This window comes from Balaenoptera ricei, chromosome 11, assembly GCF_028023285.1.
Source record: "Balaenoptera ricei isolate mBalRic1 chromosome 11, mBalRic1.hap2, whole genome shotgun sequence".
Lineage (NCBI taxonomy): Eukaryota > Metazoa > Chordata > Mammalia > Artiodactyla > Balaenopteridae > Balaenoptera > Balaenoptera ricei.
Genome location: NC_082649.1, coordinates 74,033,467 through 74,049,332, shown reverse-complemented (window position 1 = coordinate 74,049,332; position 15,866 = coordinate 74,033,467). Strand labels below are relative to the sequence as shown.

General features: G+C 41.4%; 1 protein-coding gene across 1 annotated transcript in view; it reads left to right on the top strand.

The window, feature by feature from the left end:
- ERC2 (ELKS/RAB6-interacting/CAST family member 2) overlaps positions 1–15,866 on the top strand; it is a 743,450-nt gene that overhangs the window by 119,071 nt on the left and 608,513 nt on the right. The window contains exon 2 of the mRNA XM_059940600.1: positions 7,097–7,513. Within this exon, the coding sequence (XP_059796583.1) occupies positions 7,097–7,513 (417 nt within the window). The remainder of the gene's footprint in view (positions 1–7,096; positions 7,514–15,866) is intronic.

Sequence of the window (15,866 nt, the reverse complement as noted above, 5' to 3'; positions counted from 1 at the left end):
TTGGCTGGAGGAAATGTCTATTTTAGACCCTGGACCATGGTTGCTAACGATGTGATTGCAGTAGAATCCCTTAAGCCAGTTCAATTTATTCTCTTGTGAAGTGGACATAGTTCTGGCAGCTTTGGAGGAGTATTGTCAGATGAGTGGGCTGGTGGACGTGAGGAATTTTGAATTTTGGGGGAGAGAACAGGACAGAGTAATCTGAGGCCAAGGATACTCTTCCTACTCTCCCCTCTGTCCGCAACTCTCCCCCAACCCCCAGGCTAACAACAGCAAAGCAAAGAATGGAAGCCGTTCTCCCTCACACTGTTTCCCTGTGCTCACCTTTGAGTGAACAATTTCCTTTCTGGTCTTCATCTTCCTATCCATATTTTGCTCGCTATTTATTGCGTACCTATTATGTGCTAGAGTAGGGGGTATGATACAAATTTGGCCCAGAATCTGCCCTTGAGGTACTCACTTTCTCTCTCTTTCTTTCTTGGAGGTTTCCCTTGCTTTTTTGTGAGCACAGCAATGCTTTGAAAGATATATTTGCCTTTATCCGACTGTTGAGTACTAGGAGGTCCTATCAGAAAATTAGCCTGTCATAACACCAGAAACAGAAGTCCTTATGACCTCCTTTATTGTCTGAGACTTGGAATCAATTGGACGGACTCATCTCTTTAGCTCCCATTCTGTTTAACTGTGTTTAACAGACAGAGCAATGATTCTAAACTTTTTTCCTTCCGTGGACTGGAGGTGGGGTTAAGCCTTTTCCAGGACAGAGTTCAAAGTATGTAATTAATTGTGGGGGGAAAAGATGAAAAAGAACTGGGTTAAAGGCCAGGTATCAGGATAAATATGATGCATTCTGTTTTCACTCCTAACAGAGCGACTGCAGAGAGGAGTCTGGATGCCTGTTGTCACAGCTGCTTTTGCTTTCTTCTGTCGTGTCCTCAGTGGTCAGCTGTGGATAAGGGAGTTTGCCTTTTCAGCTTTGATTGTTTGAGGACAACTGGAGAATGAGCCCACAATCAGGGTGGGGAGTAAAAAGCTTTCTGAATATTCATCCAACCATAGACTCACTTTTGTGCTTGAAGGGAATTAGCTGTTTTGCCACCTGTTTCACCTGTGCCATAAGTGCCAAGTGGATAGAATTTTGATTGGGACCCAGGCATGAGGTTGGATCACCTAGTGATGTCCCTTTCCGATGCAGGTGGACATTGGAAGGGCTTCTCTCTCCTAATATGCAGTGGAATGGAAGCAACAGAAGGGTGGTTGATGCTTTGGGAAGTTGAGACCACAGTGATGACTGGGAGATTCCAGAGAGATGGCTCCTGGACACATCCTTGCAAGTTGCGGGTTTGTAGGTACCTGATGTAGGTAACAAACTGAAATGAATGCTCTTGATTATTGATCCAGTGAAGTTTAAGTGGCTGCCTTAAAAGAAATGTGCTTTCGTGGTTGAGAAGTGGGAGACGATTCAATTCCAAGGATGTGAATAATCAAGGAAGCGGGGAGATTGAAACCTGTGCATCTTTTAAAAAAATTTTTTTAAACCTTTTGACCCTTAGAGAAAGTGCTTTGGCTTTGCCAGAGTTTTCACTTGTACTGTTGTATGTTGATCTTTTAGAGAGCATTTTTTTAAATTGAGCTTGTCTTCTAATAGCTACTCAGTAGCTATTACTAATTGCAAGGACTTAGAAAGGAGGTCTCAGTAAATTATCCTTGGAGTGTCCCATGCTATTTAACTATTTGATGGGACCAGTAGTGCAGAGGGGAAATGATTTAGGTTATCTCTTATCCTAATGAGAGATAGGAAATGATTTAGGTTCTCTCTCATCCATATGAGACACCACTGCTATTTCCTAAGTTGTCAAAGTGGAGAGCCACCCCTTTTGGTCTACTCTTAGGGTTATTAGAATTCATACCAGAATGGAGTCCAAGACCCCAGAAAGATTCTGGCTTTAGCAGTGTGTTTGTGTGCTCTTGGGCCTATCATTTAACCTGTGTGGATCTGATTTTTCTCATTTGTAAAATGAAGTTAACAAGCTAATCTTTAAGGCCTCTGTGAGCTCTCAGAATTCTGATTCCATGCCATCAGCATGTCAGGTGGGTTTCATCTTTCAGAATGTGGGTTTTTGTGCTGTTGTCACAGCATACTCTAGCCTATCCTGATTGATATAATTGATTACTGTCTACCTAGTACTTTCTAGAGCTTTATATGTATTAACTCACTTAATCCTTAAAATAACCTTATGCAGTAGGAATTACTACTCTCACTTTTACAAATGAGGAAACAGACAGAGAGAATATTATTTTCAGTGGGTTATTTATTGAAAGTACTGTTTATTATATTTTAAAATTGAAATTGTCTATGTTAAGTATTCAACTAGAGATGAGTATCTGGTAAATAATTTTTGAAACTTGATTGAGTTAACTCTCTTAAAAGTAAGACAATGAAGAGGGGAGAGAAAGCGGAGGGAGAGAGAGCAAGAGAGAGAGAAAAAGAGTGTTTAAAAATCTCTCCCCATCCTCTGAAGCAGAAGGATGATCAGTGTTCTATAAGGCACATTAATTTTGCTCAAGAATCCCTTTTTAGGAACAAGGAGATCCTGCTTAATTTAAATATCTTAAAAGAGAATGAAAACTAAATTACATATGGGTTTGAGAAATTTTTGAACACTAAATTTTAGGTTGATTATCAGATTGTGTTTGGTCATGCTGAAGTCATTCAGTGACTAATAAAATGATTATCTGGAAAATAAATTTTCTTAATGTACAAACTGGAAGTATCCATCATGACAACCTCTGAGGAATAGGTTGGTTAGGATGGCTAATTTTTAATTTTGAGAATTGCTATAACTGTCATAATTGCCTGCCTGTCTGCTCTCACCACTCCTGCCCACCTCCGTATTCTTTTTTTCAGCCATCCTGAAGTATTTATACCAATTCAGAGGTCAGGTTGTGTAGTGGTTCATGCAGGGGTGTTGGGGTCAGACTTTCTGGATGAACACCTGGCTGTGCCACTTACCTAGCTGGGTAACAGTACAGGTTACTTAACCACTTTGTGTGTTCATGTTCTCATTTGTTAAATGGAGTTCATAACAGTGGCTGTCTCACTGGGTGGTTGTGAAGATTAAAAATGCTTAGAACTGGGCCTGGAGTGTGGAAGCACTCTACAGATTTTTGCTATTACTGTTCATTAATAGGTCTAGTCTGTCTTTGCCTCTAGGCTTTTGTACTTTCTCTACTCTTTCCATCTTTCTTCACGAAGTTGACTCTCATTTATTCTTCAAGACATAGTTCAGTGGCAGCTGTTGGTTTGGGGGGTTATTTTCTTACACGTCTGTAGCCTGGGTTACACCTTCTCTGCATTTCTAGCCACCTGGCTATGACTTATGTCGTATTGCTACTATTGGTTTACTTGTCCACATGGATTGGGAGTATGGACCACTTCTTTTCCTTTCTTTTCTTTTGTTTTAAAATTTCATCAGTATGAGGAAGACACTGGGTAAATGCACACTGAACGGATAAATTGAGTGATTTTTTTCCCCTTCCATTCCTCACCTTTTTCTTTTTCTCTCTCCTTCTTTTTCTTTCTTTCTTTTTTTTTTAATTGTCTTAGGCTTCGCTGGGTATTCGTTGCTGTGCGCGGCTTTCTCTAGTTGTGGCGAGTGAGGGCTACTCTTCGTTGCGGTGTGCGGGCTTCTCATTGCAGTGGCTTCTCTTGTTGCGGAACATGGGCTCTAGGCGCGTGGGTTTCAGTAGTTGTGGCTCGCGGGCTCTAGGTCACAGGCTCAGTAGTTGTGGCGCACGGGCTTAGTTGCTCCGTGGCATGTGGGATCTTTCCCGACCAGGACTCGAACCCATGTCCCTGGCATTGGCAGGTGGATTCTTAACCACTGTGCCACCAGGGAAGCCCTCCTTCTCATTCTTCTTTTCTACTTCTCTTCCTTCCTTTCTCTCTACCGAACTTACTCCTTCCCTTCACTCTCAAACTTGGCACTTGATGCATTATCTTAGTTATTCCTCACAGGCACTCTATGAGGTAGGCATTATGATTAGTCCCATTTTGTGGGTTTGGAAACAAAGGATCAGGGCAATAGGCAACTTGCCCATCCAACGGGGCAGCCGCCTTAACAGAGTTATCTTCCAATGTTGCTGTCTTTGCTCAAAGCACTTCGGCAATTTTTTTTTTTTGGCGGGGGAGGGGGGGAATTCCCTTCTGGCTAGTAGTTTATTAACTACATAAAAAATCCAGTCTTATTTTTGGTCACTCTCAGAAAAGATGATTTGTAGTCTGATCATCCTGATTCATCGTGTTTGTCTCCAAATAAACTTGGATCGTCTCAGAAATCCAAGCCACTTTCAAAGGACAAAGATTTGCCGTTGTCAAGAATGTTTAAATGACTTGAAGACAGTTGCACAGTCCCAAGAGGCTTGGCAGCAGCCACATCAATGGGCTGAAGATGGTTGATACTCCTGTGAACTTTGCTGTGGTTTAGGGATTGGGGGTGGTGGAGGAAGGTCACATTACCTTACAATCCCACCTCATGTTTTTTTTGACAGCTTTATTGAGATATAATTTATGTACCATGCAATTCACCCATCTAACATGTAAACTTCATTGGTTTTTGGTATATTCACAAAGTTGTGCAACCAACATGACTGTCTAATTCCAGAACATTTTCATCATCCCCCAAATGAGGGATGGAAGGATGACTACCACACCCTTTAGTAGTCATCCTGCATTCCCCCCCCCCCCCCCCCCCCCCCCAGCAATCACCAATTTATTTTCTGTCAATGGAGTTGCTTATTCTGGATATTTCCTGTGTAATCATATAACATGCGGTCTTTTGTAACTGGCTTCTTTCACATGGCATAGTGTTTTTAAGATTCAACCATGTTGCAGTGTGTATCAGTACTTCATTGCTTTGTATGGCTAAATAATACTCCATTGTATGCATATACCACGTTTTATTTACTCATTCATCGGTTGACTGACATATACGTTTTGTTTCCACTTTTTGACTGTTATGAATAATGGTGCTCTGAGTATTTGTGTATGAATCCACTGCTGAATGGATAAATACAATGTGGTAGGTCCCTATAATGGAATAATATTCATCTATAAAATGAGTGAAATACTGATCCGTGCTACAACATGGATTAACCTTGAAAACATGCTAAGTGAAAGAAACCACTTATTGCATGATTCCATTGGTGTGGAATGTCCAGAATAGGCAAATCCATAGAGACAGAAAGTAAACTAGTTGTTGCTAGGGCCTGAGGGTAGGGAGGAAGATGGGGGGGTGACTTGTAAAGTGTACAGCGTTTCTTTTGGGGGTGATGAAAATGTTTTAAAATTTATTGTGTTTATGATTGTAGAACTTTGTAACTATACTAAAAAGCACTGAATTTTAATTTTACTTTATAGTAATTTTGACAGGGGTGAGTTATATTTTTAAAAATTTATAATCACCATCATTAAATACATACCAGTTTCTTACTCTGCATTCAGTACGCTGGGAGACGCTGTGGCACACAAATGAGAGAGAGTAGTTGTTCCTTGTGCTCTAGGAATTTCTCATTGGATGCTCCTAAATGGAAAGTTGAAGTGGATACCAACGAAGGGTTTAATTAATGCATCACTAGGGGCTAGTTTCTGGGTACAGCCCCCACTCAGAAAAATCTCAACCCCTCTGGGTGTCAGCTGTGGGAATTCAGAAGGATTTCCCAGTGTGAACTGCTACAGTATTTATGTAACTTAGACATAGTATTATCCATGCCTTACAATACTGTGAGTTCCTTTCAGGCAGGACCTATGCCTTACGTCCATCTTGATTCCCGTACTTAGCATTGTGTCTGGTCTGCATGGGGAGAATGTGTTTGGTGAATGGATGAGTAACTGTGTTTTGGAAGCCCCCTTGGTTTCTTCCTAGGACAGAGATGCCTTCAGCTTATGGCTGCCTGCTTTGATCAGCCTGGGGATTGCCCCTGTTGGGAAAGTGTTGCTGAATTCACCACCTGTCTTCATGCAAGGGTTTCTTTTCTCACAAGTGGTAACTATTTTGTTTCTCTGGCACTTTCACTCTGGTTTTGCCTAAAATGGTGACCTGGAATGACATGTGGGTACTTCTGGAGTATTGTGCTTTCCTCCCTGGTAATACAACCAAGATATTGGGTTCTTGGGTCAATGAGATTTAGGAAGACAAAAGGTGGAATAAACCTCATTTTTTTTCTTTTTAAAAATCACGTTTATCAAGCATCAGTGCTATAAATTCTGTGTAGCTTATGGGTCTTTGCTGCAGTAAGAAACCGTTGTTCTTTTTTCTTTTTTTTCTCTGTGAAGGTACTTTGTGTTAAGTTCTTTCTGTTAAATATCCTTTGCTTGCACTGGACTTTTCTTTGTGTTGATTTTTGCTTCATTTTTCTTTCATTTCCCATGCTGTTCAGCTACTGGATGCCAGAAGAACCAAGGTTTGTCCACTCTTTGCAGCTCGTTTGTTTTGCTCTGTACAGCCTCACCCCCTTGTGTGTTTGAGTGTCTCTGTCTGCATTTGTTCCCTTTTGCTTGCAGATGCAGTAATCCTGTTTACTAAACCTGTTCACAGCTTTATTTGTAAAAATAAAGTCCTTGTTTGTGTCTACTTGTAGTGGATGCTATTATTTTTATTTTTAAATGGACATGCACTTAATCACAGAAAATAATGGATAGTAGAATAAAGAACACCTTAGAAAACAAGGAATACTGAGTCTGGAGCATTGTGGGTGTAAAGAAGGTGTGTTTGTGAAAGCTTCCCTCTAACCCTTTCCACTCCTAAATTAAAACCCTGTAGATGTATAATTTACCTTGTGACTGACACTAATATACTGTTTCTATGTATGTGTACATTTCTCTTAAGACATTCAGAAAGCATCATTGAATTAATTCCCCCTCTCCATGTGCTGTCCCATGCTTCTGAAGTCAGCCTGGAGGACTTCACAGCTGGCCCTCTGGACCTCATGATTAACATTCCATCTTCATAGTGCGGTAGCAGCAAAGAGCGTTTGGCATGTCCATTGACTTTTTCCCCCTTCTTTCTCCTCTCCTGCTCCGTCTTTCTCATCACAGCACCTGCAGTTGACAATCCAGGCCCTTCAGGATGAGCTGCGAACCCAGAGAGACCTCAACCACCTCCTGCAGCAAGAGAGTGGCAACCGAGGAGCAGAGCACTTTACCATCGAACTGACGGAGGAGAACTTCCGGCGGCTCCAAGCCGAGCATGACAGACAGGCTAAGGAACTGTTCCTATTGAGGAAGACCTTGGAGGAAATGGAGCTGAGAATCGAAACACAGAAACAGACCCTCAATGCCCGAGATGAGTCGATTAAAAAGCTTCTTGAGATGTTGCAAAGTAAAGGTTTGCCGTCCAAAAGTCTTGAGGATGACAATGAACGGACACGTAGGATGGCAGAGGCTGAGTCTCAAGTCAGCCACTTGGAAGTGATTTTAGACCAGAAAGAGAAGGAAAACATACATCTTAGAGAGGTAAGGACATTCACTTTATTTTCCCAAAGCCGTATTTTACAAGTTAAAATACGTTAAATATGTTATCAAGTTATTACCACAGGTTGAAAGTTATCTGTAGCCTTAACCAAATTGCTGTTGTCATCTGTTTTATAACCTTCCTGTCTGCTTATCACCTTTAAACTGGAATTTCGCATTAGTCTTTTTTTCCTCTGCCCACCACACGTATGTTCCATTATGATTCAACACGTATTCAGGACCCAAGTGTGTGCAGCACATGTCAACTCTAAGGTGGTTTACAATTGCTTTCCTACAGATGGCCATTGTTTCAGGGCCTTTTAAATGCAGTACTGGTTAAATTTTAGATGTTTATTAAGTATCCTCTTTTTAAAGGAGCAAAATGAATAGGTGATTAGCAAAACAATGAGCGTAAATACTTTTATAGCTGAATTGGGGGTGGGGTTTTCAGAAAGTAAAGCCCAAGGATATTTCTGGAAAGAATGGAAAAATGTGCAGACCAATTTTGAACGTTTAGATAATCTTTGCCTGCATTTACATTCATGGACAGAGAGACATGAATGTTCCAAGGACAGAGTGTTCCAAGTTTTCTGAGAGTGTGTTTTGCACTCAGTTAAATCATTTGAAGTTTCTCAGAGGCAGCCTCTCTGGCTTGCCACCACCATTGAATGTTGGGAGGCTCAGATATCTGAGAATATGTAGTCGGATAGATCTTAGAAAGAATGTGGGTGACGGCCAAGGTTTGAAATTTTTATAACAGTTCCTTGCTACTATGGTGGATGTGGATCTCAATAGTACCATGTAGGCAAAATGCTGTGGCAGACACAGATCTCACAGAAAACAGGAAGCAATAAAATGGCATTAAGTATATTTTCAAAATATTCTGCAGCCATAAATAAAAATTCGAAAAGATATTTGCTTTTAGACCAAACTAGATTTCTTGGCATTATGTACCTTTTTGGATGGGCAGTGCTTCCAGTGAGTCATTTGTTTGGTTGTTCAGAAAACATGGCTTTCATGTTGGGATTTGGTAATGCAGGTGCTCCCAGGAGTTTTCTCTGATATAGACTGTATTTGCTTATAACATTTGAGTAGACTTTTGTGTCTTCAGACTTAATATCCTCCATGCTTATTCTCCTCGGTTTTGTTTTCATGAGACCTTAGCTACATGTTTGGGAAGTCAGATGGCTTGGTTTCACATTGAGATGCTTAAAGATATGTTTTGTTGGGCCTGGTCTTCCCATCTGTATTCCAAGACTGTGGAATTCATATCCTTATGTAATCTTCTTCTCTTGAGTTTAGGCTGAACCTAGTGATTTGCTCCTAAACAATAGAATGGCAGAGGTAATGGGATGCCGATGTCACTTCCATGATTAGGTTAGTTCCATCTTGTTAGTACACCCTGTGGCCTTCTCGCCTTGCATGCTTTGATGAAGCAAGCTACCATGTGGCAGAGGCCCGTGTGGTAAGGAACTGAGGGTAACCTCCAGCTGACACCCAGTGAGGAACTGGGACCCTCACCCGAACAGCCACAAAGAACTGAAAACTGCTAACAATCACTTAGTAAGGTTGGAAGTGGATCTTTCCCCAGTCGAATCTTTCAATGTGACTTCAGTTCCTGGGCTGACAACTTGGTTGCAGCTTTCTGAGAGACAGTGAAGCAGAGGACTCAGCTGAGCTGTGCCCAGATTCCTGCTCTACAGGAACTGTGAGATAATAAATGTGTGTTGTTTTAAGCTGCTGAATTTTGGGATAATTTGTTACACAGCAATAGATAGCTAATACAGTGGAGCAGAAACTAATCTCTTCCTGTCTTACTCCATAGACTTTCCATTTAGTTTACAGAAGAGAAGCAATGATTACTGGCATGTTATCATTGCATGTAGAGTGTCTGTGGATTTTGAAATTTTGATTGTGTTATCTGAAAACTGTGGTTGGTAGATTGCTATAGTTTAAAAAAGCTGCTGCTTTATTTTGGGTGCCAAGGGATCATGTTTCATGTATAGCAAGGCTGTGATACCAGAGAAACCTCTATCTGCAGCATTGACCCTCACTCCATTTTGGGATCTTGGGGTCAGGTAGTCAGTCTTAATAGATTCTGCTCACTGGTAACACTTAAATAGATGGTGCCTTGATTCTGTTTTAGTATATCTCCGTTTAAATGAATGTAAACACAATTTGGTTTGTGTTTTATGAGATTAGTTGGTCCTCACAGTGGTCTGGCATGAATATGTCATGTTTAGAGCCTTAAACATTAGTCTAAGAGTGCACAGAGAGTCATACAGAAAACGCAGCCCAACGCATCCAACTAGTTTCCTTGAGCACCCGACCAAAGTCAGTGGATGGCCCTTATCTTGTCTCATCAAGAAGGGAGAGTGTGAAAAAGTTGTCTATAAAAAAAAAAAACTCACTTTAAACTTGAACTCAACAAACAAGATTTGGAGGCCTGAAAGGACCCTTCCCAAGAGAAAGAGTGTACTGGCTTGTGAGAGCCATTTGTTATATTTCCAGGAATTTTGGTAGCTTGAAATTGGTCATGGTGGGAGTATTTACAACGTGGAAATCAGCAAATGCTATTCTCAGGGTCTTCTGCCCACTTCGCCCCATCCCGGAAAGTCCATTTTCCAACACACCTCTAAATAAGTGCCATGAAATGTTTATCCACAGTACACTAGGAAGAGGCAAGTTAAAAATAGTGCAAGAATCATGATTCTGAATCCATTAACCAGTCATAGTTCATCAGATGTTTTCATAACAGCATCTGGATAGATGTTTATGTGTCGGGCACTATGAAGAGTGCTTTACGTTGATTCACATTTAATTCTCACAACCACCTCATTTGTTCATTCATTCATTCATCCACCCATCCACCCATCCACCCATCCACCCATCCACCCATCCACCCATCCACCCATCCACCCATCCATTCTGTGAATACTTATTGAGGATCTGGTTTTGAGTAATGATAACTGATAAAATTTGACTTCATGGTGCTTATATTTTATTGGGGTGAAACAGATAGCAGTTTAATAGTTAAACAGAGATGTATCATGAGAAAAAGAAGAGGATGAAGTACAAGTGAGCTGAGTGGGGTCGACTTCATATTGGATAGTCAGGGAGGGCTCTTTGGAGGGGGTGACATTGTGAACTTGAATGACAAAAAGGAACCAGCCATGTAAGACTCTCAGAAAACTGCTCCTGTTAGATGGAAAGGCCCATGCCTAGGAGGTAGGTGCTATTATTTTGCCCATTTTGCCTGGGGAAACTGAGGGACAAGTGACATCAAAAATCTTGTCCATTGTCCCACAGCTAACAAGCTGGTATTTGAATTAGGCTGCCTCCAGTCTCCACTCTTGAACCATTTCTTATATTCCTGTTCTAGAAGAATCTTTCTCAAAGTGTGCTCCACAGAACAGCTGTTTTGTGGGATATTGTTAGGTGTTATGAGAGAAAAAGGGCTGCAGGGCTAAATGAACTTGGGAAAATGTTGAATTCCATAGAGCTTATTGCAGGACTCTCAGACTCTCTCATATGCAAGTGTGCATCAGTTACTTCCAAGAAGGGGCCTGGGGAAGGCAGAGCCTCGCAAACTTACTTGACTTGCTTTTCTCTTGTTGCACTGATGTTCTTCGTAAAAACACTTTGGAAAAATGCTATGCTAGAAAAGAAAAATTGTGCTTTTAATTTGTGACCTACAAAATATGTAATAATATACAAATAGTTGTTTCCCATGGCCAATTAACTGGGTAATTTCCTCGATTAGTTATTCTAGAAGGTAAAGTTTACTGTAAGCTGTTTCCATATTCTCTACTGGGTTTTAGACTGTTTGTTCTTCTGTCAGGGTATTTTTTTTTTTTTAGTGGAAAAATGTGGCTGACTGCTTTTGGTATTAAACCAGTAAGAATATCCCAGCTCGAATAAAGAAGTCGCCTGAACTCTGTTAATTTAAATGAATCTAAAACAGGATTTAAAATGTACTTGAGGTTTTAAGTTCAGAGTGTTCCTGATTCCTTTTTCATTTTGCATGATTCAACCCAGTTGGGGCTGAATGGTGTAATGCTGGGGAATGGAGTGTTAGTGGTTTTATGATTAATTCTCAGGCAGAGGTGTTGGACCTCATATAAACCCCATCTCCTAGAATACTGGCCTTGTTTAGCCTATTGTTTTAGGAGATTTAGAATTGGCAGGAGTTGCACATGGGAAGGGTCTGGTTGCTTTAGTGTCTTGTTGTCTTTTGGTGGTCTGGAAAAGGCTGAGGGTGAAACCACTTCTTTGCCTGGCAGGAAACAACAACAAAAAGATTATGATCTCAACTTATTTGGAAGACCAGAACTACTGGCCAAGAACTACAACCGACAGGCTAATGTGAGCTGAAGTGTTGGCTAAAATGCAGGCATTACTCACTAGTGTCGTCTGATGCTTCTTGATACAGGTTGATTTGATAAGACATTGTTTGATGTGGTAATAGTTTACCTTGTTCTCCAGCTTTTTCCGCAGAGGACATATTGTTCCATATAAAGGTTTTAGTAATCAAGTACCCAAGGTACTACTGATCTCATTAAAGAAAAAGAGGGTTTACATACTAGGATCCTCCTATATTCACTATCCTCAGTGTTTTCTTGGCTGATCCTTAGAAGAGAGTCAGGAGTCTTTGGATTCATTGCACTGTAAGATGTTTGAAGGGAAAGGATATATGTTCTGCTGACATGCTTGTTGATCTTCTATGCTAATACCCTTGGGCAGCTTGCTTTTCTTTGAAAGGAAGGGCAGAAGAACACTTAAGTCATTGGGAGCTACAATTGCTACTAACCCTGGACAAGTAAAGCCCCCAGGATACTGGGCCTAGGCTTCCCTCCATGCTGTTGGGGGGCAGGGAGGAGGAGGGCAAGGCAACATGAATTCTTGGTCTCCTCGTTTACTTATCCAAGTATACTTGGACAACTTATCCAAGTTGTCCCTAGGCCAGCAGGAGATCCACCAAGGCAAAGTCTATGACCTAGAGGTTCTTGAGCTCATAAGCCTTTTACTGACAGCTCAAACTTCACCTATATAATCAATCTCCACCCCAGTCCCCACTCTCTCAACACCAAATGGCCTTGTTCTCTTTAACATACACTTGTCTCCAATTTGGCTGGCTGAGCCATGATTTTGCTGCTGCAGTCATTTCTAAATCTGACTGTACAGATTATACATTCTATTTCTACCAAGAAAGCTTATCACAGAAAATATTCCCAAACACAAGTGACCATATAAACATAACATTTTACATCCTTTTTTTGCAAGAGTTTTTCCTATATACATATATATAATAGAACCTAACAACTGCTCCCTATTTTAATAAAGTAAGTTTTAACATAATCAGTACCTTCCATCAATATTCCCAGACTTCAAATATCGCCTGCAAGATGCTCAATAAATATTTGAAAGAGTGAAAAAATAGTTTAAAAATACCTTGAGAGTTGCTCTGTGGTTTATTTTGTCATTATTGGACAAGTTTATAATGATTGTACAGAGCCATATTCCTTTGTGTTCTCTCATTGCTCTGTGTTTGGAGTGGAGCAGTAGCTTTGAGGGTAAGCTTAACTGGAAGTTATATTTTTTTCAAAATGTGTGGTACATCACTGGGCACATGTTGAACATCCGTATACAAGGGTGCTGTGGGAGCATCCATGGCAAGTTTGTGGTCTTGTTCAGGGATTCAGATGGGCAATAAGAGAAACAGCTCACACTTATTGAGGCTTATTCTGTGTCAGGTGCTGTACTAAGTGAAAACTGTTGTCATCATCCCCATTACACAGATAATGGGGCACAAAGAGGTAAGTAATTGTACCTCGTCACAGATCAAGCACTGGAGCCAAGATCAGAACCTGGGAAGTCTAGCTCCAGAGTCTACACTTGTCACCACTACACACTACTGCTTATTGGGGTGGTGCACTGAGAGGCCCTCGAATGGCACTTACATGCTGCGCAGCTTAGAGGTAGGAGAGCTGACAACTGGCTTCCTCCATGATAAAGCTGGTCTTGAAAGGCAGGAAGAATTTCAACACGCAGATATGGTTGGAGAAGAGATAGTTGAGCCAAGTGTTAGAGGTGGGAACTGTGGTGGGTTTGGGGCATAGTGAGTTTGGAGCAGCTGAAACTCCACCTGTCAGGAGGGAAAGGAAATAAATCTCAACAAGTGGTTGGAGGTCAGGTCACTGAGGACTCTGAGCCTGTGATACAGGAAGTTGGTCTTTACTTGGTATGCTCTGGGCAGCCTTTGAAGGAATTTTCCCTGGAGAATGGCATGATCAGAAAAGATTGTCCGGTGCTAATTGATAGTAGATTGGATAGGAAGAGAATAAAGGCATGGAGATAAGTTAGAAGAATACTGTTGTTGTTCAGGTGAACAAGAATCTGAATCTGGGTGGTAGCCAAGAAATTGAAGGGCAAGGTCATCCCCACCTGCAGGCAGGACTTTGGCAACTCAGTAACTGAGTGCTAGGGGCTGTGAGGAGCAGACAGTCACTGTGGGCCCTGGTATAGGCAGGTGGTGGGACAAGGGCAGGAGAGAATTGTCAGTAGGAGGGGCTGGGGTTGAGGAACGACTTTGGATGTATTGAGTTTGATGAAATCCTGGTGGAGCTGTCCAGCCAAGGTTGAGAATATGGCTGAGGAAATGACTGAGAAGTTCTGCCCAGATGCACAAGGCATTTCTGACTGTTGGTCACTTTTTACTGTAGTTGTTTTCACACACACTTCATTATTTGTGACCACCAAGCTCCCAGTTTATATGATTGTTCTAAAGGCTGCCTTGTCACTTACTCTTACTATAATTTAGGAGGAGACCCTAGGAACTGCATACTTCTTCATGCTTCTTTTCTGAATAAGCACTTAATTTTGAATATGGTATCTTGAGATTACATGGACTTTTCATTGACTGATGCCTACTTGATACAGATTTCCTTTGTTCTCACTGAGTTCCATTTTCTCCAAGCATTTAATGCAGGATAGATCCCAATGAAGAATCTCTGCAGAAAAGCACTTTTCCTGGACCCTGCTAACAACACATCCAAAAACAGGATTTCATAACTTTTACCCTCACATTTCTGATGACATAGGGAATGTATTCATTTCTGTTTAGCAGCATTTGCCTTATCTTTAAATTCTAATACATTCTTTAAAGTTTAAAGACTGCATGCTAATTTGAAATGGTCGAGGTTTTACCCCATATTGATTTTAATGAGTGTAATTGGTTGCTTTTTACAGTAACAGAGACTGGTGGAGCCCCAGGGGGCCATTAGGCTCAAGGCATATTGCAACCTGGTGAGAAGAGAAAGTGGCAGGGTAAAGGGTGTATGGGGAAGTGCCAGGGAGAGGGGAGAAGTCAGGAGGTTATGCTGGGAGAGACTCTTAACAGGACTCTGTCCTCCTGCTCTACCTTGGGTGTGACTGCTTTTTGAAAAATATTCTTTTGGCAACTGACCTAATTTATCATTGTCATCATTTGGTGAAACAGTGCACCACAAACAAAACCTCAGTGGTGAGAAAGTACTCCAAGCACTGGTACTGCAGGTACTTGAGTGTGTTTCACAAGCTGCAGCAATGGGAAGTTGCTCAGCTGTAACAGAGTCCTGCATGTCTTGGATGGGGATATTAGCTATAATACCGTACATGTGAGAAAGCTTTGTACTTTATAGAACACATTGCATTTTAATGATTTCCTCTGATGCTCCTGGTAACCCTGTGAGGAAACTGAGGCTCAGAGAGATTAAGAAGTGATGACAGGTAACATTTACCAGTTACTCATGAGCTAATCACCTTTCGGGGAGTGCTGTGTAATCCTCCCAACAATACTCTAGGGTAGGTGGTGGTTTCCTGCCTCTCAGATGAGGAGGCTGAGGCCCAGAGGGTCTGGTCCAGGTTCTCAGAGCAAGTAGTGATGGATCTAAAATTCAAAATTGGGCCTGCTGCTTCCAGGCATCTGTCCCTAACCACTCCTTGAAACAGCCAGGGATTTCAACCTGAAATCTCTGAACAGACAAAAGACAAGAATTCTGGTCTACTGATTTCTTGCTCAGGGATATTTTCTCTGTAAGTGCAAAAAGAGGAAAAAATGCAAAAGGTTCTTTTTTTTTTTTTTTTTTTTCTTGCCACGTCTTATCCGGGCGTGTTGAATTGGGGACGGTAAGTCCATGAGGTCACCGAGCAGTGGAAGCTTAAACAGTGCCACATAGAAGGCAGCACCAGGGCTAGGCCTCCTCAGGCCATGTGTGGCTCATGAAAATGAAGGTACTTGCTTAAAATATGAAGCATGGTACTGCATATATAGGCGCTCCATGAATTCCTAGGGAATAGGTGAATTTTTATAGCAGAG